This window comes from Epinephelus moara, chromosome 12 (genome assembly GCF_006386435.1).
Source record: "Epinephelus moara isolate mb chromosome 12, YSFRI_EMoa_1.0, whole genome shotgun sequence".
In the NCBI taxonomy this organism is placed as follows: Eukaryota; Metazoa; Chordata; class Actinopteri; order Perciformes; family Serranidae; genus Epinephelus; species Epinephelus moara.
Window position 1 is genome coordinate 32,557,943 of NC_065517.1, and position 25,937 is coordinate 32,583,879.

The following is a 25,937-nucleotide window of genomic DNA, read 5'->3' on the forward strand; positions in this document are numbered from 1 at the left end:
ATTAATGTGTTTGTTATCAGGGGAGGAAGTATTCAGAGCCTTTAAATAAAGCAATATAACAATAATAATAATAATAATAATGATAATAATATATAGCAATAGCTAAGTATATAAATACCCCACATGGCAATGTCCTGATATCAATATATATATATATATATTTTATTTTATATATTTTTTTTAACTCTGTTATTGGATACTGACATCAGTTATTAATGTATACCTACAATTTGTGATGAAAATAAAAATATGCTAATGTAAAAATACATCAAAACATAATTAAAGTATCAAAAGTATGTTAAATCTACATGCAACAGAATAAATTTACCCTAAAATTGGAGGAAAAAAGTTAAAAATAAAAATACTCAAATAAAGTACCTCATAATTTTTCTTTTTATAAAATGTTTTCTTTTAAACCACTTACACAATGTCTTTCTTTGTATTGTTGTGTACAGCTCTTAATATAAACATCAATTAATACTACCACCAATAATAATAAAAAGGGGATTCACAATTAAAAAATGCTGAAGAAATTAAATCTGTATTATCATTTCAGTTATTTAAAATTGATCAATTACTAATTATCTTTAACATTAGTTATCTGCCAAATAATTTCAGTACTATACTGTTCTTTGTTACTTTGCCAATGCGTGTCATTTTGCCTTTGCATTACCAATGAAAAACTAAAATAAAATAAAATAGATCAAGGTGTAGGGATCTGCCTCCTGCAGCTCGTGTCTGACCCCTGCTGACGTAATGCTGCAATCACAACAGGGAGACGTCCATACAGTTTGTACTGTAGCCTGTCGGTGCTTTTAAAACATTAAATAAATCAAACATTAACAAACCTGTCTGGAGAAAGTATAATAAATCAATATCAAATAAAACAGTCTGACCAGAAGACGCTGGCATTTGACCCAGTTTAGTTTATTCTTCATCAGATCCTCAGATGAAAACAGAGTTTGTGCCTGTCTAAGTGGGCGATCATCATATCAGCAGACATTTATAACAGTGGCAGCAGGTGGAAGAATCTGTTTTAGTGCAAACGAGGAGGACAGTGATTAAGTTTAAGACATTTCTCTGATTAGAAATACCCTTAAAAACAAAGTGGCGTACAGACAGTAACCGTTGCTAAAGTTTGCATCCTGATGTCACAGCAACACAAATACTCACAGGCCTCCTGAGTTGAAATGAACCTTTATTAATATATTGTCACTATAACTATGTATTTAAGTTGTTTAAACTGAGACATCTTTTTGATATAATCACGTCCGTCACTTTGTCACAGTCGCCCGATGCTGGAGACAGGGCGAGACCAGACAGTGAGGTTTATATGAGCCAAAATAAAGTGACAGTAATTGTGCAAAACCATAAAGAGTATTTGGGACGTAGCTGACACCCTGTATCGTGGTCACCTGTAACATATCATAGGTTTGGTTTCACCTTCAGCAATTTAAAACACACATTCTTAATTGCGGGCCTCTGCAGAATAGCCTGTGTGTGTCGGGGTAACAGATCCATAGATATATTTAACTGTGGTTCCTACATGTTTCTGTTGATGCATGACTTGAGGCCCATTTCTAATCTTTGGAGTCACACAGGGGCCCTGAACCACAGATTGGCAAACCCTGATCTATAATGGCTGTGAAGGCACTATTGCATATTTATGCCAATATTATGGGATTGTAACACACACAAAAAGGCCGGGGGGATCAGCCAGCCAATACGCCCCAGCACAGGAAAATCATTGGCCAAAATAACTCATGTAACTGAATGAAATTGATTTACAGCAATTTCCTTTTTGCTTGTTAAGCTTTACCCAAACAGTTGCTTAGTCTTTACAGAGACGTGATGAAGACAGTAATATGTAGGAACAACAAAACAAAGCAATGATGGCATCTTAACAGTGATTGAGTGGATTAATACATGTGTATAAAGTGAAATAAATCAGATGCGAGGCTGCCATGATCATGTTAGAAACCCTTATTCATTTACATTTGTCCTGCAGCTGAGCAGGAAGAACAAATTCATATTTAAATTTACTGTCTGACAGCAAAATCGCCAAATAAATCTGACTTTAAACCCCTGCTCCGAAAAAGGCGCTTCCTTTTTTGTGACCCAGTGTTTACTTACTAAATTACGTAAATGATTGTTCAGTTATAAAACATACCATCTGCTATTTTTTTTGGCGATAAGGTGATCAATGGACTTAATAATTCAGTTGTGGTAAAGTGCAGGGGAATGTTTGTGGTGAAAAGCCATGGATATAGTGGAAAACATGTGCCCACAGATGATTAAAATAATTTTAAGTACATATGTCCATCACGCTGTCACTCATATTTCAAACAAACAAATAATGCAGCAATATAACATGTCAGTGTAGTACTAGCTGAGCAGTTAGGTGCGTGTAAGACCATTTGTATATCGATCACTCACCCCGTGTTTAATTTGTAAAGACTACTTTGATTTTCTCGCATGCCTCCATGTTGAACGAAGGATCCAAAAACTAGGGCTGCCCCTGACTAATAATTTTCCTAGTCGACTTATAGTTGTCATTCAGGGCCATTAGTCGACTAGTCGCCTGCATGTTTACGACATTAGTTTAATTATTAAATGATATATTTTGGGCGGGGCAACACAATTGTTTGAGTTGAAGGTGTGAGAAAGAATAGTATCAGTAACATTGTTAACACTGTGCTACATTACAGAGAAATACAAAACCGTACTAATGAACCTTCATTAATATAGGCCTATATTTTATCTACAAGTGCACGTCACACACTGAGCGAGCCGCCTGTTAATGACGCTGTGGGCTAATGGGCATGTAGCTACTTCCATGTTTCAGATGATACGTCATGTTTGTAGTCGACCAATGAAGATGAGTTTACATATCACCTTGGGTTCGTCCTTCACCTTCTCAAAATGATCCCACACTTTGGATTTCCTGCCCGACATGTTATTAACTAGCCTGTGGAATAACCGCAGGTACCAGCCCTGGAAATTAACCTGACCCCTGAGCGTGGACACTTCCTGTCTCTGTCCTTTCAAATTAAAGTCCCACATGGTCCAATCATGAAATCTTGCCGACTAATGACCTTTCTGGTCAACTAAGGTTTGGTCGACCATAGGGGGGCAGCCCGGCCAAAAACTGAGAAGATTATTGGTGTGTATCGTTTACAAACTGTCACACAACTCGTGCAGTTTAATTCAAGTCTCATTTATCCGGTCATATGCTCAGTACTTCAAAGACAGATGACACTTGCTGACAGGGAACTGAACTTAAAGTGAAACTTATCTATCCTCTCTTCAAAGCCAGACTCCATTGACAAAAACAGTAATTTTACCTTGCTGAAAACAGGAGCTGTTGGTCGACTGCCGCTTCTATCAGTAGTTTATTTTTGTTATCGTGTGACTTTGGTGGATCTGAACTAACCATTTAAAACACCAGCGTCACACAGTTACACATCAAACTAACCGATAGAGGCAGTGGTAGACCAGCAGCTCCTGTGTTCAGTGAGGTAAAATGACTGTTTTTGTCAATGGAGTCTGGCTTTGAAGAGAGCATAGATAAGTTTCACTTTTAGTTCAGTTCCCTGTCAGTAAGGACTGTCTATTTGGGAAGTGACTGGATGCTAAGACTTGAATTCTTATGTTTTGATGTAGTTTTGCCCATCTACTTAAGTTCTTTGAGAATTTTCTCAGTTTTCGGATTCTTAGTTCACTGGAGGCATGTGAGAAAAAAGTTTTCTTAGGGTGAGTAACTGATAAACAGATGGTCATTTAGAGGGGGGAATTTAATATTTCTTTAAGTAGACAGTGTCAATGTTTATGTTTGGCGCATACCTTACACATTTAATTCCCAGCGCTGTATGACTCATAGATATTTCCTCGTTGGACTTTTTCAGTCCCCTGACCCCTAAGCAGCTTTCACAAACAGCTGAGTCATGCTCTAAAAACACAGACTGTGTTTGCATCTCTGAGATATTTGGATCTCTTTTTGACACTACAATGTTTTTACTTCCTGGAATTTAATATGTTTGCTAAGCAGCTCTGGGCAAATGTATCAGGAAGCATTTTAACTCTGCGATGTCTGTGGCACAGCTCGTGTGGATGCAGCGCTCTGGGTACAGTGAACAGAAAACAAACTCCCTGAGAGTGGATTCAAACCCAGAGTCAGGACCTCCTGAAAGCAGTGTGTGTAGCAATATATTGTCGGTGCCCTTTAGGACCCTTGTATGTACAGTTTCACTGCACTTTGACAGTCAGTGTTTAAATCCCAGATGTAGAAAATGTGTCAGATCCCTGGGATAAAGACGAGCTAATGATGTCCAACATGCATGAACATCAACCCTGCTTTTCCTTCATGCCTTAAATCCTGGTGTCAGTGATCCAGTGATGAAATGTGCTGCAACACTCAGAATATGTCCCACTGGTAACCACTACAAATTTCATTACGCAATGATCTTCTCTGTTTCCAATGGAGGCCTTGGCTTTTATCATCCCACATCCTTTTCCATGCTGTAGCATCTCTTATGTGCAGATACATTGTGCTTGTCCTCGTCTTTGTTTTCTTTAAACCGTCTTCATAAACGTCTCACGATGGAGCGAAAAAAAAAAAAAAAGATCACTCAGTGAAGGGGTGAGCTAAACACACAAAACAATATCTGTGAGTGATGTGGAAACCACTTGTACTCGACCGCAGCTCGCTCCGCAGGTAGCTCTGTGCTATTCTCACGTATCAGAGGCTCCAAAGCGTCGAGTCTGGATGATTATTTTGTGGCTCAACAGCCGCCACAGCTCCAGTGGATGTGCACTCATTTTCAAAACTAGGGCCTGACAGCAGGGAGGAGAGGATCGAGGGATAAGTGAAGGACAGCGAGCTGGCTGCTGCCAGGTGATGACCTTTAAAGCTCTTGAAAATCTCCTGTTTCCTGGCAGCACGCCGAGTGTGTGCTATCTCGCAGTGTGTGCCAGTGTGAATGACTTAAAAGCCACTATGTCACTATCCACACTCTCATTACAGACAGACGTCCTCTTACCACTGCAAATATCAGACGCAAAACCAAACTCTGTGCATCACTTCTTAAAACCTGGTCACCTAACAATCATAGGAACAGTGTGTAGGATTTAGTGGCATCTAGAGGTGAGGACTGCAGACGCCCAGTTAGGATTCCTTCAGTGTTCATTGCTCAGGAGGTTTTTACCAGGAGCTGAATTATCCGCAGAGGTCTCTTCCTCTCCAAAACAAACAGACCACGTGATTTAAACCGGTAAAAACACTGAATAAAGCAATTTTACACTAAAAATGAGCGTTTCTCTGATGCTGTTCGGCTCGTCGCAGATGGGCTGTTAGCCCAGCATCTGCTAATGTGTGCTCACCTTTTTTCTTCTATAACTTAAGACCCAGATGTTCGGGAGGTTTTTACCGGGAGCCAAATTATCCGCAGAGGTCTCTTCCTCTCCAGAACAAACAAACCAGATGATTTAAACCGGTAAAACCACTGAATGAAGCAGTTTCACACTATAAATGAGCGTTTCTTTGATGATGTTTGGCTCGTCGCAGATGTGTTGCTCTTCTCATGTGTGCTCAGCTTTTTTCTTTGATAATTTAAGATCCAGACATTTAGGAGATTATTACCGGCAGCCGAATTATCCTCAGAGGTCTCTTCCTCTCCAAAACAAACAGATCAGGTGATTTAAACCGGTAAAAAAACTGAATAAAGCAGTTTCATGTTAAAAATCAGGGTTTCTCGGATGCTGTTTGGCTTGCTAACTACGACGGCGACACGACGATACTAATTTTCCGGTGTTTATACACCAGAGAAATAATTTATTACTGCCAATATATCCCTCTAAATCCTTCACACTGGACCTTTAACATCCAAATTTATTCCACACATTCAGTGCACAGCAGCCTGAGGATAACCTCTGAACTCATACTTAAAAACAAAAACCCTAACACCCTGTTCAGCTCTGAAGCAAACCACCACCCCGGCTACATCGTAAAGAAAAGTACAATCTTAAATACTTTATCCTGTTTAGCAACAGCTACCACTCGCAACAGCATGTTCAGTCACTTTAACTTTAAGCAGCATTTAACTATCTAATGCATATTCCTACAGTCTTATAGAGCCTCTGTTTCTTTACGCAGACTCCGCTACACACTGACAGCATCACCAACCAAAACCTCTGCAACAGGCAACCCCCTAAAAAAACAATAACAACAAAATAATCTAACAAAGGGACAGGGTCAACCGCCTGTCCTGCCACATTCAGCGTTTTGTTTTGGCACAACTGCCGCACAGCAGCTTTTTTTTTTTTTTTTTTTTTTTGATGATGCAGATACTGGCATACAGTGTGTGGGCACAGCAGAGACGACCTGCCAGGCAGGGAGGGTGTGTGAGCCACCGTCCAACCAGGCGGAGAGGAGGGACTGAATAGAAGTGAGGGGCAGATAGAAGGAGGAGTTGATGGAGAACAGGGAACAATGGAGGCTTGCTGAAATTCCACTTTGCAATATTTCGTTTAGGGGTTAGAGGGCTGAACACACCCCATTTTTTATATAGTGGGTGTGGCCTGTGTGTCACTCTCAGGGAACAGACACACAACTCAGCTTTTAAATCTTCATGCAAAACCTTCAACTATCATCCGTCCATCCCTCCATGTGAAGTCCTCTTATATTATTTTCAACAGTGTGCCTGTCAAAGACTCCGCATCGCAATTGGAATTTTTAATATCCAATATTATCTGAGTTTCCACCAGCAGAGGATGAACAAAGTCAGTGTCTAGCTGTGAGAGCTCATTTCCCATCATGGCTTGGTCCTAAACTCCATCTCGCACTGTTGACAAATGACTAAAGCTTTTGCAAAAGTTCAATAAGGAAGATATTATTTCCTCACATGTATCAGTTTCTCATCTGTGACCTCCTCCTACTATTTCCCAGCAGTCAGTGTTCATAATATCCAGTATGTACGCCATCATATCGACCAAGGAATGCGCTCCAAGCTTGCTCTTTTAACGCGTTCTCATGAGTGCGGGTGTAAACACAACTGCATCCGTCCGTTACGTGCGTTTAGATTTGTTCTCCTGAGAGACAGCTGTTGTTAAATGTATGACAGAAGAGTAAAAAGCTGCTAATGGACACTGCTTAAACATCCTGTGACGTGTCATGGACGCTTCCTACTGCGCTGTGATACACTTGGTAGGTGTACTTAGGCGGAAGGAAAATAGTTCCTGTCTGTGGATTATCTTGAGTCACCGGGTTATGATTTCTGGAAAGACACACTGCTGCCCTTTTCACTGATTGCCATTGTTAATTTTGTGATGTTCCCCTCAGACATTTGCGGTGACTCGGGCTGGCGTTTTCGTCCCTGAGGAGATGTCTTCAAGCTGCGTGTGTGGTCTAGACAAGGCGCAGGGCAGGTTTCAGATCCAGCGTCCGGAGCCCTGCGTTCGCTGCTTCTTCCTCCTCTTACACACGTAGTAGACTGGGAAAACTACGAAACCTGGGGACAGGAGAGGTGGTGGTAGAGATGAAGAGGGAGAGAGAAGAGAGATGGATTAAAGCAAACTATACTTGTTTCTAATGATGCTAATTTTCATTATCTATTCATTACTGTACAATGTAAATCTGAAATTATGTGTTAATGTTAAGCTCTAATGAGTTTTCTGGATGGATTTGACTAGATTATTTCGTGTTACAGCGCACTGCCTACAGATTTGGCATATATGAAATGAACTGAGCTGAAACAGAGAGCAGCAGCAGCAGCAGCACAACACTGATTCTAATAACAGTGAAAATAAATGTGAATCTGCCATCACGGCATGTTAGCCCGCAGCGGATCATCTGTCAGATGCACAGACACGGGAAAGAGATTAACACTAATTACAGTTCAGCTGAGGCATCAATAGTTCACAGTACTGTCTGACAGAGAGCTCGCAGAGTGCAGCTGGGTGATATTACTAGTAAATGTAGTTCCAGGAAGTAAAAGCCCAGGAAAAGTGATAATCTGGATCCACAGTGCTGGCATTTTAAAAACAATGAGAGTTTACTTGTCTTTGACGCGAGTACACATCAGTGAGAATGTAACGCATATTAACATAACGTGTGTGGCTCTTTTTTTTGACTAGATCACAGTATGCGAGGCCAGCTTTATAAACGCTAGACTGTCTGTGAGTGAGTGAGTGATGATGTAAGTTTTGGTGTTTCCCCATTCCCCATGATTGTACACCATGGATGTATGAAGAGAACTGGATACAGTGTTGGAAGCGGACCTCGTTCATTCCCAGAGGAGAATGAAGCAAATAACACTCAGCTGCTACTAATGAAATTAACCAGATGATTGGCACTGCTTCACATCACTGGGCCCATAGAGCAGATGCACTAGAAACTTTTAGTTACTGCTCCGCTAACTTGAATGGGGATATATTATTTAATTGCACAGCTTTTCTAGACCTCCCAAATGATACTGGACTGAGAGGAGCAAATTCTGATAGTGACACGAGTCATTTTCCAAAGGTTATGATGCTTAAAAAAATGTAACCACTGATTTATAGACGTTTCTTTCAAAATTAAGGTCTATAGAAAAGTGTTTGGGACAGACCCCAACGTTGTAATTCTACTATTTTTCCATTGTGAAAATTGGCTTTAAAGCCTGGCACACTTTCCAGGGGCCTGATAGGAACTGACAGAGCTGTGAGCACTGACAGTCCAGCATTGTGGTGGAATTAGCAAGCTAGCTAACTAACTAGCTAACTGCTACATAAGTAAAATTTAACAACTTAATAATGCTTCATCAACACACACCTCACAGCCTAGAAAAACACACTACTGTTATCAGATGAGTGACAACTTTGTTCAGCTCATTTCCTGTAACCACTGTAACGTTAGCATAAAAGCATGGTGGAATTAGCGAGATAGCTAGCTAACTAACCAGCTGCACTCAAAATAGGAGTTTTGGACAGAGAAAAGAGGATCACCTCATCAATTTGTTAGAGGAACAGCCATGTCTGTATGACACAGACGGCTTAAAATTAATGAGTAATAGAGCTGCAACAATTTGTCGATTAATCAATTAGTTGATGGAAAGAAAATTAATCGCCGACTATTGTGACAATCAATTAATTGTTTCAGTTCACTTATAAGTAAAAAAGTCAAACATTTGCTGGTTCCAGCTTCTGAAATGTGAGAATTGGATGCTTTTCTTTGTCATTTACAACAGTCAATGAAAACTCTTTGCCCCTAAATAGTAACTCTATTGACTATTATGTGTAACAATATCAGAACGGGTGCCACTGCTTCGTGGAGAAAGTGGAAATAAAGCATCAGAACCTTGGGAACAACCCCAGCTGGCAGCCAACCAGTTTATCCGTTTGGCTGATTAATTGGCACCATAGCGTTTTGTAAACTATCGTTATCAGTGGAACTTGGCTTCGATAGCAGCCAATGCCTGTGCAGCCTCCACCAGTCATGTGGGGTCGTACATCACCTGACTCAAATCTGTTTCATACACGGTCCAGCCATATACTTAGTTTGACCTAGTTTTGTTGCCGAGACAGTGCGCCTGCTTTGCTGTGAGGCAGAAAATATTTGTAATACAGTCAAAGCATTTAGCTGCTATCTGTTTACTGCTCTCTCTGGAGTGTGCTCATGTGTGTAATTATGTTACCTATCACCAAGGCGAGAGATCCGAGCACCATGACCAGCAAAATGACCACTGGAGCTATCAGCACCTTCGTGGCTGTAGAGAGAACCAGAGAGAGAGACAGAGACAGAGAGGAGAAGGACAATAATCATTCATAATGAATAAATGTTCCTTTCAGATGGAATAGAAACTGCATAATTTAAAATTAATGTGCATCACTGCAAAAAAAAAAATTCAAGATGTTTGGCCATCAGTGCACCAATTTGGCGGAGGAAGCCGCTGAATGCTGAGCAGATTTTTGGGAAAATTGTCCATCCACATTAAGACGTCCCTTATTACATGCAAAATCTGTGCCGCTAACAGTCCATGGCACGAAGACAGCGACGAGAGCTGTAATGGCTAAGTGGTTCTCGTTAAGGGACAAATTAGCTCGCAGTTCAACAGGCACCCCGCTGATATAACTAGCTGTAGCTGTTATGGAGAGCAGAGTCAAACAAATCTATCAGAGTTCAGCTTCCTGGAGGCTTGCTGCCGCATAAATTTGATAACTGCGAATGGATAATTATAACGAATGTAATCTGATATGTGATTCTTTCACACTTCATTATGAAGCCTTTCCTCAGCGCTCTCTGCCAGTACAGAGCTAAATATGGAAGTGTTCGTTGCTGTTGCTATCAAAAGGTTAATTTATGGCCGTCATAGATAAGACGTGGCTGGCTGGCCATCAGGCAAGGCAGCAAGAACACATTTGGACTTCAGGTTTTTATCCACAGCATGATGAGAAAAACAATTCCACTGCTATTTCTATCAGTGTGCAACATGGTGACTGATTTATTTTGGCTTTTGAGCATTCAGGGGAACACAGGAAGTCACTTACTAAAGCAGAATAAGAGAAAATAAAGCAGGTCGAGAGAATGTGGGTACACCTGTTCAACAAAAGTTTATTGTCAAATAGCTCATTGAATCGACCAAATTTGGCACTGACGCATCAGTGCCTTTTAACAGAGGACACAGTAGCTAACAAACTGGGTAGCTAAAGAGTGGACGTGCAGCTGTATTAACGTAGAACTTAATACTCCTGACCGTATGCTAAGAAAAACAAGTCTACAGCCATGCTAGCATGTCTTTGTGGCTGTACTTAGGCACATTGGTGCTTTAAGCTAAATGCTAACGTCAGCATGCTAATATTCTCACAATGACTATGCTAAGATGCTGCTGTTTGGTAAATATGTTTTCAATAGTACTATGTTTGCTGAGCATGTTAGCACGCTAACATTTCCTAATTAGCACTAAAAACAAAGCACAGCTGAGACTATTGTTTAGTGGACACTCGTTTCGAAGCCTCGATTTTGGCATTTGGCTGTCCCCTTTGGGAGTTTTGGAGCCAATAGTGATGAGTAGTGACCATATTTGTATGAGAGGGTGAAGCTAACCCGAACACCAGCTGCTAGTTTGGTTAGTAAGGTGCATTTACAGCTAGGGATAACTGGGATAATGCTAATGCTAATTTTTGCGAACAAAAAACAGGCTTATAACCATTAAAACAAAATGTACTTGAGAAGAAAACCTAGCATCCGACTCCTTAGAGGGTCTATTAATACAACCAAACACTGAACAAGGTTTTTTTTTGGTGACCAAAATGTTAAAATAACTTTCATAAACCAAAAACACACCAAGATAGCAACAGCTATGGCTACGCCTATACTCTGTGAATCTGGGGTTACACGTTAGTTATGTTACCAAACCAATGTTGTCACTGTGGTAGCCACTTGACAACAGACGGCACCCATCTGACAGTCAAAGCAGCTAAACCCTGATTATGCATAACACTAAGCCCTAATTGCATTTAAATGGGTGAGTTTTATTAAAATTCTACCCCCGTACAATTGGAAAATTAGCTAAAAAGTTTGCTACTTCGACAAAAACTTGACCTGATGGTGGCTCTTGAGAATCATCAGTCAGAGGATCATCAAAACCGCCTTTGCATTTTGACACAGAACCAAACAGCGATAGCATCATGCCGCTCCCATGTGTTTTCAGATAGCATGCCAGCACCGCGGAATCAAAAAAGCCATCACCAGCGTCACATGTAACACAATAGCATCGGCCTCTAGTGTGACATACAACATATGTGACAGCAGCACTTTACAAACGATAACAATGGCATAACATGGTGGAAAACAATTATTTACCATCTCTGTTATACGGGGGCTGATCTCGTCCTCTACTCTGAGTATAAAGAGCTCCTGAACCTCATTTGGGACACTGTTCTTCTTTTTTGAGTTAGCTGCTAACTGCTATCAGCTACTTTTAAATCTTTGGACCAACACTGTCATCCTCAGAGCTACACTACTTGCATAGCCTAAACATTCTTAATCACCTGAGGTTAAAAAGTGTATCACTGTTTAAAGAAAGTGAAAGTACAGATTCAAGACACTCCCCCCACCCACACACAGACACACACGCCCACTCCCACACCGACTTACCACAGACAGACCCTCTAATTAGCCGTCTCAGATGAGGTTTGTCAGGTAGATAGCGAAACTTGCACCCAAACACGCTGAGGTTGGACGTATGATCCCCAAAAAACCTGACAACAAAAAATGTTATTAACAAATCAGATCATCGTGTAGAAAAAGGAGTAAAAGATAGTCACTAAAAATAAAGACTCTAACCTTAGGTGTCGGTAGCGCTCTCCACAGCGGTAACAGAAGTTGGTGTTACACTGTGTACATGTCATATGGTCACATCCTTCTGTGCGCTGAATATGGATCTACAGAAGAAGATGAGGCAAGAACAATCTATGTTCATTACATTGATAAAAGCTACATGAATTCTCAGAGGCTCCTCACTCTTTCAGCTTGAATATGTCATCATGTTCTACACACACACTCAAAAATCTCTTCATTGTAAAATGAGTCTTAGCAGCACTGAAATACAACACTAGCAGAGTTTACTCTTATCTTCAAACTGAAAACTATAAGCATCTGCTTCAGCTTCTACTGAGCTGTACTGCAATATGCATGCAGCAGTGCACTTAATGGATCTTAGCTATTTGGCTGCTGTAGCAGTGAGCACTCTTACTATAAACTGGGCATTAAGTTCAGCTGCTCTCAGCCTCTTTTCCAGCTAAACACAGCATGACACCAATTTGTTGGCGTCACAGTCAAACACGATCCTCTCTCCCTGCTTCCAGAGCACAGACTCAGAGCCATCAGTGCGACCAACACAGATGGAAAGTGTTTGCTGCTGCGAGCAAACAGTTCCCATATACCGGTAATTAGCTTAATCTACATCTTGCTTTAGTCATCTTGTGACAGTCAAATTAGATATTGTGTAGACTAACTTGGTCGTGATGAGACCGGGCTCGTTTTATGACTGTGAGGGAGATGCCAGTGAGTCTACCAGATTTGGTTTTGTGCAGGAGCAGAGACATTAGTTTTTCAATATGTTGGCTGTCAGTGTGTCTCTGTCCTGCTGTTCCACATGCACTTTAACTCTGAGCGTCCATCTACTTCTCCTACAGTGCCCCATCCATCATCTGTCCTTGCTCTCATGCTTCTTAGCCTTCATTGATTTATTCATCTACATTGATTCCACCCTCCATCAGTCAGCCCTCTTTCCATTTACCCGCTCCCGTCTCACACGGTGCCCACATTCAGCATTCCTCTGCCCCTGCTGCTCAGAACAACTCGGATCCTTACCTTGCATTGTGGACATTTCTGGGCGTTCCTTTGGCCGTGCTCTATGACACTGGCCCAGCTTCGAAGCAGCTTGTCTCCTTTCCTGTAGTCGCGACACTTGACCCCGTTGTGCCATGGCGCATGGCATTTGAAGCACCACACAAACTGGCAATTGCTACACTGGATCTACAGTAAGGACAGAAGACAGTAAATCAATCAGTGTGGCCAACTCTTCACCAATGAAAGTAGCTGGCACTATCTCTAAAAAGAAAGAACATGACGTATCATCTGAAACATGGAAGTAGCTACATGCCCATTAGCCCACAGCGTCATTAACAGGCGGCTCGCTCAGTGTGTGACGTGCACAGTGTTAACAATGTTACTGATACTATTCTTTCTGACACCTTCAACTACAGTGTTAACAATGTTACTGATACTATTCTTTCTGACACCTTCAACTCAAACCATTGTGTTGCCCTGCCCAAAATATATCATTTAATTATTAAATTAATATCGTAAACATGCAGGCGACTAGTCGACTAATGGCCCTAAATGACAACATTGGTCAACTGGGAAAATTCTTAGTTTTTTAAATAATTTTTTTCCCCACTTCATCAAATACATAAGTTCAAACATCTGTAAAACATGATTTTAGTTCATTTCAATACCTATGAAAACATGACTGCCTCAAATCCTACTTATAAAAGCAGATAATTTAAAATAGAAAGTAAAATAATCAAAATAAATGATATAAAAACAGATAGGCCTGTAAAAGTGCATGAGAAAGAATTACTTAAAATACAATTATTTCTCAAATTAGTTTTTTTTAGTTTTTAGTTTTAGAACAGGAGATTTCCCTTTGTGTAAATAATATTTTGCCTGCAGAATAAAATTGTTTTCCAAGATATTCAGTTTATCAGAATTTGTGGTCTTATTCTCAGTCTCAAACATTGCTTAACCAGGTCATGTGATCTGCAACGTCAGTACACAAACAAATACTGCTGGGACCAAAGAAAATGCAGATAAGCATTTAATATCCAGGAAGTGCACATGATCAGGATAGTCCCACCTCTGCCTCATTTTGAGCCAGGAAAAACCCGGCTTAGTTACTTTAAAATGTGTATATCAGCTGTATGTGGAGTTTAATTTTCTCCTGTATTTCCTTGTGTTTCATTTTGTCATCTTACCTTGTACTTGTGCTCGGAGCGGCTGGGGTTGTGGCCCTTCAGAGAGGTGAAGTGACTGCACTGGGGGCAGGGTTTGGTGCTGGAGTCCAGCTGACTCAGCTCCAAAAAGTAACGATACTTTGCCACGTCCTCGCTGGCTAAATGGGAAATCACCACTCCCTCCTCCAGGTAGCCGCTGCACTCTGGGATCGGACAGATGATGTACGTTTTGGCTACTCGCACCTGGGAAACAACAAACATCTGATTTTCAAACTGACGCAAGTACATTAAAGATTTACAATGAGAATATGTGTCACCTGCTGCACAATTTGGACATGTCTGCAGTAGGTTTCTTTGTTATTGTGTTGGAGTATGAGAACATGTGGAATATATTCACACCACTGATGGGACATGGTTAATAATTTACTCATGAACAGAGGGAGTAAGTGGCAGATGAATGAAAGGCTGAAGGAGGCAGTGGACAGAGTGGAAGTTAATAAGTATCAAAGCACACACAAACACACATTAGTAAGTTCAAACCAAGTGCCCTGCAGCCAGTTATACTGAGTGGACCTTACACACACAAGTTACAGTCTGATCACAGAGTCAAACACTAACCTGAACATCACAGATATTTACAGAGCCACAGAAGAAACAGTCATTTTAAACATTAAATATTCACTTAAGCAAAACCTACTTATCCAAAATATTTAAAAAGGAGTCAAAATAAACATAATACATTTACTTTGACACAACAATTCACCACCTTCAGGGACATTTCATAAAGTGCACACAGGATTGAAGTGATGATCTCACTATGGGGGGCACTATGTCATAATCTTACTTTACTCACACTACTGATGGGATAGTTCAGGCCTTTTGAAGCTGGGTTGTATGATGTACTTAACTGTAGTCAGTGTATTACTTGCAGTTAACGGTGATCGGCATGCCCCCAGTTTGGAGAAGCAGGCTGCCTGGGCTAAACATTTTTAGCCACCTTAAAAAAAATCTATATCTGTTTAAGTGTATGTTACTGTATATTGAGAAAATTTTACTTGGCCATCAGACAGTAATTTCCGATGGGGAAGTGAAGCCATTACATCGCTGTCTTCAAGGCCAGGGTCCATCGAGAAAATAGGTGATTTAACATCACTGAACACAGGAGCTTCTGATCTACTGCTGCCTCCATTAGTTAGTCTGTTTGTGTTATTGTGTGACTTTGGTGTTTAAAACAATAGTACATTGTTTCGCTTCTGTGGTAGTACTCCTGTCTGCTTCTCCAAACTGGGGGCGTACCTCAAACACCACTTGGAAAAATCACGACTCTCCTTTTCAGTTCACATCTGTTTTCAATATAAACCTAAGCAATACAAGAGTGTGTGTTCGCATCTCCTCCAACGTGACCTTGAACACAAGAAGTATCAGACTTCCTTTTCACCATCCTGCTCTCTGTTTCGTCTATTTCCTCCGCAGGCATCTCTTCTTCTCTTGTTCTTCTTCCCTCTCACTCTCTCTTCCTCATTTCATATATTCTTTCTGTCTCATCCTCCTCCTCCTGACACGCTCAGTCCATCAAAGCCAGTGAGACCAGTTGTACTGACACACGATAAGGCACTTTGTCACTGTGTGTGTGCGTCCGTGAGAGTGTGCGTAAAATGACAGCAGACAGAGTGCAGGGAACAATAGCACCAGCCTCTGATGGTGTTACACCCAACATCCCCTGCAGCACACACTCACACAAACACACACACACCCACACACACAGAGACTAAAAGCCTGGTACATGATTATAAAATGTATCCTCTGAAGGGCATAAGAGCTGATGTGTTAGTACTGTTGCCACAACACTCACTCTGTGATGACCACTGCAAGACTGGTTGGACAGGTTAGGGACTAGTGCCACTCATATACACAAACACGTCAACAAGTGTAGGTGTAGATGTTTTAAAACATGAATACATAAGTCAATATAAAGCTGAATGCATGATTAAAGCAGTGTAATATTACACTTACAATCACTAGAGGATTCACGATACGATTTTATCTCAATACTTAATAGATTTATTACCTTTTTCCAACTGTAAATTATGTCCCCAAAGGAAAACTTTGTCAACATCTGTTTTATCATATAAGATAAAGTCTGTTCATCTCACTTTTTTTGAAGCATCAAAATGTATCTAGTGGACTGCAAAGGCAAATGATGAAGTTTAATTTGTATTTGTCATCTTAATAATCAATACTTGGCACGGTGTGATGACACGATATTGCCACACAAAAACTTCGCAATACTGTGCTGTATCATTTTCCCCCCCATTCCTAGCATACAATGGACGTATCCTGGGTGTGTCCCCGGACAGCGGTGACTGTAAAATGAGTCAAAGCTAAAAGTAGTACTATGTAGTGTATGTACGCAGTGACAACATAGTTAGGCCTGTCTATGGTTTGAGCACAATGTAGTGCTGTAACTCTTACACCAGTATTTGTACCCCAGGGTGTCCTCCTGTTAAACTCAGCTACAAATACAAACTGTGATTTAATTAAAAATAAAAAACAGCATATTTGTGTTGGGGACAAAAATAAACAGCCAAATTAATGGTTATACTGGTTGCATTCTACTGTATAACCAGTAAGCTGCCCATCAACATGAGTCAGATGTAAAACCTTAACACCACATGTTGTAAGAGATGTCGTATAACAGTAACAGCTGCGTTCCACTTAAGGGACGCCCTGTTAATACTCATGCTGGTTCACTGGAACAGCTTACTGGGACACTTAATGGAAATGAGATATGGTTAATGTTTCAGTTTCACTTTGCTTTTCCTACTGTGACAAGTCAAAATGTCTGCTGTGAAAAAGGTCAGTTGAGAGTGCTTGAAAACTAGCTTGCAAGTGAGCAGAGAAGTTGAAATATTTAACGTTAGCTAAAGGTGTTGGAAAAATGGTTGGAACAGTTTGCTAAAAGTACTGAAGCAGTTGAAATAACGTTAGCTTGCTTAAAATATGGATATACAGCTGGAATAGTTATTATGGATGCACGATAATGTCGGCAAGTCATCCGTATCGACAGATATTGCCTTTAATATAACTCCTCACAACATTAGCTGCTCTGTTTCAACAATGTTTGGCTAAAAAAACAGGCATCAAGGATGAAATTCAAACATGTATTCTGTCAGGAGATGCAGTGACTTAAACCAAATAATAACATTATATGTAATTTGTTAAGCTATAAGTAGAGGGGGGGGGAGTCAGCTAGCCGCTAGGCTAATTTATTCAATGTAAACATGCTTAAGCTAATAATGTGTGACGAGCAAAAAGCAACTGACATGTCTATGAACCTTGACAGTTACTACTGAGCTGAATATTATACTTAAGTTGAATGATGTTGCTGTTAATCCATGTTTTATGGCTATTGGGAGATGGTTGCCTTCAGGGCTTTAAGCCAGATAGACCTGAGGTTTTAGGGAAAAGATGATGGTTTGGGTTAAAATCAAAAGATTTCCTTCAGAAAAAAGTCTTTATGGCAGAAAGCTCTGAAGCCTAACCTATCCCATGTGCTTTTTTGCGTTTTTATGTTAGTGGAGTCGGTACAAAATAAACGTTACTGCACTTAAGTGGTTACAGTTATTTACTTTATCTATTTTATGTGCGTAAATGGGCAGATAATACTGTCTCATATTGACTGCAGGCCACTAAATCGCATTGAATCAAAATCATTTTGTGGCAGACTGTAGCCCCTTTTACACTGCCAGATTTTCGGCAAATGTTGGGCCGTTTTGCCGGCACGCTGCAAGCCTTTAGACACACAGAGCCGGATTGGCGAGTTGATCTGAGGTGCCCAATTTTCTGCCTCGTAGGGTAGTCATATTGGCGGAACCTTTTTGGTTTAAAAAGAACGAGGCGCCCTTTCGCCACGGGAGGGGCTGTTGATGACTTGTGGGAGTAGCTGTTGATGACGTCGCACGTGCGACCCACTGGCAGTGGATAAACAGGAAACCGCTGATAGCAGGAATTAGCGAGCAGCTAGTAGCAAGAAGGAAATGCAAACCTGACAGACACTGTAAAGATGAGCAACTGGGGAGACAAGGAATTGCGCGCCCTCCTTGTCCTCCCAAACAAAGAGGCCATTAACTGTCAGATGACGGGGACGGTGAAGAACGGGCCAACTTATGAGAGAATCGCCGAAGGACTGACCAGCCGCGGCTTCCCTCGGAGTACGTCACTGTTTACATCACACGCTGAGCTACACGTTTTGTTACTTCCTCACACCCCCCATTGCCACGAAAAAGGCACATTGTGTATGAACAAAAGTAGGCAGGCGGCATTTTGCCGCACGCTATTTTGTTTTTATACTGCCAATGCTGAACGAAGACTGATTGGACTTTCCTGCAAATTACAAATTCCTACAAAAAGTGGTAGCAGCATGAATGCAAACTTGTAACAATGTAAGTACTGGAATAAAAATTTTAATATCATCAAGTGTATCATTCATACTACCACAAGTGGAGCATGACAAGTAGTGTCAATGACGGGGTACTTGACGTCATCTGATAGGGAAAGGATGTAGAGAAACTCATTTTCCCTGTGAATTTAAACACATCTAACCTCCTAATATTGGTTTAATCCATCGCACAACATGGTGAGTACCAAACCAGTGCATTCGCTCTCCTGCTGCATCTACTGTATCTACTGAATCCCCTCCAAGGGTCTTATCTGTGAGCATATACTCTGATCTCTGTGACATAATGCTCACTGTACCCACTGAGGGTTAGCACCGAGCATGTGTGCTAAAAAAGGTTTGCAGTACATTGACTGAAAAATAATCCGCCTCCACAGGATAGTTTACATGACCCTTATCTCATTCTCCGTGTGCTTATCGGAGACTCTGCTTGTCTCTGTGTTTGTGTGATTATTCACGCCTTGTTATCAAAGCAAGATAATTGCAGATAAAAAGCAGACTGGATGACTGATAAAAAACTGTTTTGTCTCAACAGATTAAAGCATATTACAGTAACAGTAGCAAGGGCCTGAGACAGTAGTGTCTCCCAAACTCAGGATTATGATCAGAGGATGGTACCAGTTCATGATCAAGGCACTTAAAGACAAATCCATCCCAAAACACTTTAGCTCTGTTAGGGAGCAGCGATTGGCAATGTGCCTTTCATTTCTGATTACTTTTTCTAAAGCGGGTAAATGTTTCATCCATCTATTATTCACTTCCTTGATCTATAAGAGTAAATCATCACCAGACTCAGGGAAGCGAAGCTCTTATTGTGGACAAAGAATGAATTGTAGCCACAATATATTTTACACCCCTATTGTGACATATTTTGACTGAGATAAAGCAATACTTTGCTGTAGTGATGCTCTCTCCGTGATGCTCAGGCGTATTTTCTGGCATCAACAAGAGGCACTTTGGTGAAGGAAGAGAAGAGAACAATGTAGAAGAAGAGCCAAGTTGAAGGACACACTTGTGCTTTGTTGGATTGTAACTAGACTGACAATGATACACAGCAGACTACAAGTATCTGATGGTGAAATCTTCCTTCAATAGGTGAGCCCAAACTCATAACTTTCACCCAGAAGACCACTGTTTATTTCCTGTGTGAAACCAAAAGTCAATGAAGTTATTTTAATAATGTAGTGTACTAGAATGTGTAGCGTACTACGCTTGTGACGTATGTCATGTGACATTACATTATGTTAGAAACAAATGTACTTTTTTTTTTAACCAGTGTTCTAAGTTTCTTCTGAAAAGAGACTGTATGCATTTAACAAACGGAAACATGTACATTTCCTTTGTAATTGGAAATTAAGAATCTCTGTTATTTATAATACACTTTCCTATTTCGATTGTATGGCCTCCCTAGATTATTTAAAAGTAGCCTGGGTAAACTATTTGGGGGTTGCTATTTTGGAAGAGTCACGAACAAAAGCCCAATTACTGGTACACTCTTCCTCAGTTTGTGCTAGACATGGACTTTTGCAATTCAAAATATTGTATAGACTTCACTTATCAAAAAATAAGCTCTGTAAAATCTATCTAAATATTAGTCTAGCATGTGACCATTGTAGGCAATCACCAGCCTTGCTATCCCAAATATTCTGGCACTGCCCCAGAGTCACAACATACTGGCAAAATATTTTTCAGTCGCTGTCAGATGTCTTGGGTAGACCTGTGGATCCTGATCCTGACTGCACTCTTTGGTATAAAAGGTTCTGATGTTGTGCTCCCAACATAACATGATATTATTTGTAACCCCACAAACACGTAGATTGACATAATTAAACTGGAAGCAAACACACGCTCCTGCCCATTCTGCCCTAGTGAAGGATGCGATGCACCTACGAAGCCGTTATAGACCAACAAAGACGCGCTAAGTTCTTCCCCAAACTAGTCTAGTTTAAATGACACAAAATATGGTCAATCTGACATCCTTCTAAATCCTCCCACCCCCTCCCAGCATCTTGGTGTAACGTGTAGCGTCACTGACCAGCGTCAGTATTTGACAAGTTGGGAGTGAGAATGTGTTGAAAGAGCTGTCTGTTTGGGAAGTACTGAACATACAACTGGATAAATGAGACTTGGTTTATACTGCACAAGATGTACATGGTTTTGCTGTTGTTTAACATGCCTATGACTTTCTATCATCAAGAATTTTCTCCACTTTTGGATTCTTCTTTTACCACAGAGGCATTCAACATAACACAGTGTGAGTTACATAAGTACAAATGGTCATTTGAGAGGGTGAGGTTTTCCTTTAATTTACAATAGAGAGCCCATTTAGGCCCTTAATCCAAACATGTGGAGTCGAGTTATTCAATGCCAGCTCTCGGTACTTTTCAGCACTTCCCAGAATCTGAACCACGCCCCTGCCCTGGAGTAGATAAGATGGCAAACACGAGAGAGGACTGTGTGTGAGTGTTACTGCTGCAGCTCAAGGACACTTGAACCAGCTGCTGACTGACCCAGCAGTCTTGGTTCTGGGACAGGCTCAGCCTCGGCACTGTGACACCCTGCTGCACTAAACAATCCCCCCTCTTCCTCCCCTCCCTCCCTCCCTGCTACCAACCTGGGGGCTGACGTAGAGCTTCAGACACTCATCGCACACGGCCTTCCTGCAGCAGGGCAAGGGTGCGATGGTTTTCTCCTCCAGGCACACCCGGCAACTCTGCAACGCTGTCTCTGCACCGGCCTGCTCATGCATGGAAAACCGGTGTGTTATGTTCCCGAAAGGGTCCACCAGGTCGTCCAGTGTGTAGAGAACCGGTTCGGGACTCGAACCCGCGTCCTGTCCGGGCTCCAAGTCCATTTCTGGTGCGTCACATGGGATGGTTTCATCGTCTGTGATTTCAACGTCTGTTCGGAGGCTGTCGTTAGCGATGCAGTAGACAGTGCAGTAGATGTGTTCCTTACTGTTGAAGGACTCGTCTAAAGTGGCCGTGTTGACGTCACTGTCACATTTATGATGGCGGTGACATGTTAAAAATTCAACTCCTTGTACATCCGAAGTCAAGTCGCTGGAGGTTGGCTCGTTTTTAGTCCCCGCGTCGCCCGGTTCCCGCTCCGACTTTTTACATTCGCTACATTCACTTTCATAATCGTTTGAAACGTCGTTAGTAACGGCTCCTTCGCGGGGCTCGTGCTCGGCGCCGCCATTACTCCGACTGTTAGTGTTCAGATACACGGAGGGAGACTTTGAAACCCCGAAATTCCTCCTCAAAATCTCGACAGCGCTCGCCCTCCTCCTCTCTCCTCCTCCGCCGTTGCAGTTGTTGTTGTTGTTGCCCTTCGCATCCTTCTCCTCCTCGCTGCTCCTCTCCTCCGACTCCCGCTCGCCCCCGTCCAGCGACAACCGAGAGTTTGATCTGCTGACACGGCGGCTCAAATCTCTGACCGACCGCTCAACTTTACCGTCCGCGAGGGAAGTTTCCGTCGGCAGGTTGCGGGACAATTTCGCCCTCCCTTCCTCCAGACTGCTGATGAAGCTCGGCATGTTACAGGCGTCAGTTATCGGTCCGTCATCTTCCATCCCCGATGTGGCTCTCCCCATTTAGTGAGCGGTTGTCTCCCGGACCGAGCGGACCTCTTCCTGGCTCCCTCTTCTCCAACTCCCACTACCAAAACAAAACAAAGCAGGCAGCTCGGCACTTCCGGGTGTCGTCGTCAGCGTGTAGGAGAGCAGCGATAGGCCGATGGGAAGCCTAGCGGCGGAGTGCGGCGGGTACTAATGTACATGTGTAAGAGCAGCAGGTATTATTATACATCTATAAGTGCGGCAGGTATTATTATACATCTATATGAGTGCAGCAGGTGTTATTATACATCTATAAGTGCGGCAGGTGTTATTATACATCTATATGAGTGCAGCAGGTATTATTATACATCTGTAAGTGCGGCAGGTATTATTATACATCTATAAGTGCGGCAGGTATTATTATACATCTATAAGTGCAGTAGGTATTATTATACATCTATAAGAGCAGCAGGTATTATTGTACATCTATAAGAGCAGCAGGTATTATTATACATCTATAAGTGCGGCAGGTATTATTATACATCTATATGAGTGCAGCAGGTATTATTATACATCTATAAGTGCAGCAGGTATTATTATACATCTATAAGTTGAGAGAGATTGGGCTATTTTGCCTCCATATTTTTATTTTATTATTATTTATTTATTTATTTATTTGACAAGTAAAAAATAAAACATCCAAAATACTAAATTCAAATTGAAATAATTAAATAATTAAATAATAGTAATAAATACCATTATATATTTAAACATGAAACATAAATACCATTATATATTTAAACATGAAATTCATGAAGAATTGTAATACAAAAATAGTTTTCTAAATGTTAATAATAAACTGGAAAAGTTTCATGGTGATATCGGTTAGTTGAAAATTCACCCTGTCCACCTGCAGTGTCTTATTTTATGTGTGGAATTTTACAATACATATTTTTAAAGGCCATTTTCTCAAAAGTATTTTTTTCTTGCGCTCTAAGCCAGCAGTCTCCACCTCAGTAGCACTTACACACACCAAACTTTATAGTTTTATTCCTGTCTATATTCTGAAGGTTTTTTTCCAGTTTGTTCATAAATCATTCATAGCCTGATTTAGTTAATATTTTATTCCAAAACAACTTGGCGAAAATCTATTGTTTTTAATTATTTATTATAGCTTTTTACAGTTGCCTATTTTCTGACTTATGGAGTGACAAAAAGAGATATCCAAAATTCCCTCTGTTATTGAAACCTATATGACTCTAAAATGTCAACAACAAAATAAAATAAGGGTTGTGAATCTGGCTTCATCCAGTGTTTCTGTTCTGGAACTGTTTGCATAGAAGTGCATATTTAATTAGATAATGCTACATTTGCATATTTAAATATACAATTTAAGAAATATCATAATACAAAAATAAATTGTCTTAATGTAAGCAATCACCTGGAGATGTTTTATGGTGATATCTACGAGGTAAAAGTTTTCCCTATTCACCTGCAGTGTCTCCCCTTAAAGGGATAGTGCACCCAAAAATGAAAATTCAGCCATTATCTACTCACCCATATGCCGAGGGAGGCTCTGGTGAAGTTTTAGAGTCCTCACAACACTTGCGAAGATCCGATGAGGGGGTGGATAGCAGCACGACTGCACACCTAATGGCTGACGGCGACCCAGATTAAAACGTCCAAGAACACATAATTGAAACCACAAAATATCTCCATACTGCTCGTCCGTAGTGATCCAAGTGTCCTGAAGCCCCGACATAAAAAGTTGTTTGGAAAAACGTCATTTAAACTCTGTTTTTAGCCTCAATGTAGCCTGTAGCTCTAACTGCCTCTCTGTGGACCGCGCTCACAAGTGTGCGCTTGTGCGAGACCGTGAGACATGGGCACCACCTTCATTTGTGTTCACATGCTTTCGCTGGTCTCGTGCGCAAGCGTGCACACGTGAGCACGGTCCACAGAGAAGCAGTCAGAGCTACAGGCTACATTGAGCAGCAGCTTATTTTTGCCCCGGGGCCACAGGTTGATCCGGCCATGTTGGTGGCAAAGCTGCTGCGGTGGAGACATGTCTCATTTGTAAAGGACACATTTTCAAGGTCAAGAGTGATCTTGGAAAAAAAAGAGACACAGTTCTAACATCGTCATGTCTATATGAAAGTCTCAACTTAAATTGTTGCTGTTGCTTTTGTTGCCAGCTGACCTTTCTCACAGCAGACATTTTGACTTATCAAAGCAGGAAAAGCACAGGAGAAACAAATTTCATTAACAGTGCTTTAGTTTTATTAACGGTCCCAGTAAGCCATGAAACTGCACAGTGCCAGTGTCAGGACTGCAGCTCTGGTGTATGATACAGTAGCAGGGTCTGATTATGGCAGCTAAACATCCCTACTAAGTATGTATCACTACAGTGGTGTACTTGAGAGGGGCATAACCTTTAAGTCAGACCTTTGCCAGTTCAAACCCATGTGTGCACATCTTGCCACTGACCTTGAGAAAAGCCCTATTCGGATGGATTAGTTTAACGTGGAGACGTGGGGTAAAGTAATTATTACCAGGGATTTTAGTCCCATCAGAACGCGCCATGTCTGTAATCATTACAGATAATGTCAGTAAAAATTATGGCAATTTTTACCTTCTGTAAAACGGTCCAGAGAAAATACCTCGAGTAATATTAATCCCGTGCGAACGCGATCCTCTGTAAAAAATTTATGTAAATATTTCGTCACGTCCTGTTTACAGCCATTTTTCCGCGTTTAAAACTAGTTTTCCCGCGTTTTTTTTTGATGATGGAGGCGCTTGAAGAAGCATTCGGTGTTGTCAGCAGTCGTGATAGTGGACATTCTTCTAATGATCGCATAGCCCTACGTGGAAGACCAATCAAAAAGGTCGAGAAGAAAGCACTTTTCACTTCTGGTTATGTTAGGTAGGCCTAATATAAATCCATAATGCTAATCGTTGTGTACACACAATCCTGATCATGGGCAATATTTCATATTGGGCTAATCTTTAATTATTATTATCCTTCAGCTGATGCTCACAGGAAGCAACATAGCATGCACACGCCAACAGTGAGGTGACGCCAGGGCGCAAACCGAGTTACCACTCCCATCTCTGGTAGAATTACGTCCGGATGTCGGGATTTCTCATCCCGTGCTAATCGGACATTTATATTACAGACATCCCGTGGTAAACTGACATTAGTCCACATCCCTATGTAAAACTAATCCCGTCCGAATAGTACTAAAGACAAATCTGTCAAATATTTTTTCAACCTGGACCTGTTTAACTGACTCAGGCCCCGTGTCCACCAAGTGTTTTTTCCTGCTGAAAATGCCAGGCACTCTTCAGGAAATGCCTCGCTGGGACCGTTTCATTTTATAGTTATAGTTTACTAATGTTTGTAAAAGTCTCCACGGTATGAACAGTGGT

At 41.2% G+C, this 25,937-nt stretch overlaps 1 protein-coding gene across 1 annotated transcript; it reads right to left on the minus strand.

Moving 5' to 3' along the window:
• Window positions 1-906: 906 nt before the first annotated feature.
• rnf217 (ring finger protein 217) lies at window positions 907-22,672 on the minus strand. The gene is made up of 7 exons (XM_050058136.1): window positions 21,564-22,672; window positions 14,515-14,736; window positions 13,349-13,513; window positions 12,320-12,417; window positions 12,131-12,234; window positions 9,669-9,740; window positions 907-7,505 (listed from the first exon to the last, which is right to left on the minus strand). Exons 1-7 carry the CDS (start codon window positions 22,542-22,544, stop codon window positions 7,426-7,428), a joined length of 1,722 nt encoding a protein of 573 aa, XP_049914093.1. The 5' UTR covers window positions 22,545-22,672; the 3' UTR covers window positions 907-7,425.
• Between the last annotated feature and the right edge of the window lie 3,265 nt (window positions 22,673-25,937).

Bases quoted from the DNA above. Each gene is read 5' to 3' on its own strand.
- rnf217 (XM_050058136.1), bottom strand. From the start codon at position 22,544: ATGGGGAGAGCCACATCGGGGATGGAAGATGACGGACCGATAACTGAC. The intron at 14,737-21,563 runs GTTGGTAGCAGG...GTTGTTTCCCAG, and splicing joins AGCTCTACGTCAGCCCCCAG to GTGCGAGTAGCCAAAACGTA. The intron at 12,418-13,348 runs GTAAGGATCCGA...CTTCTTCTGTAG, and splicing joins AGAAATGTCCACAATGCAAG to ATCCATATTCAGCGCACAGA.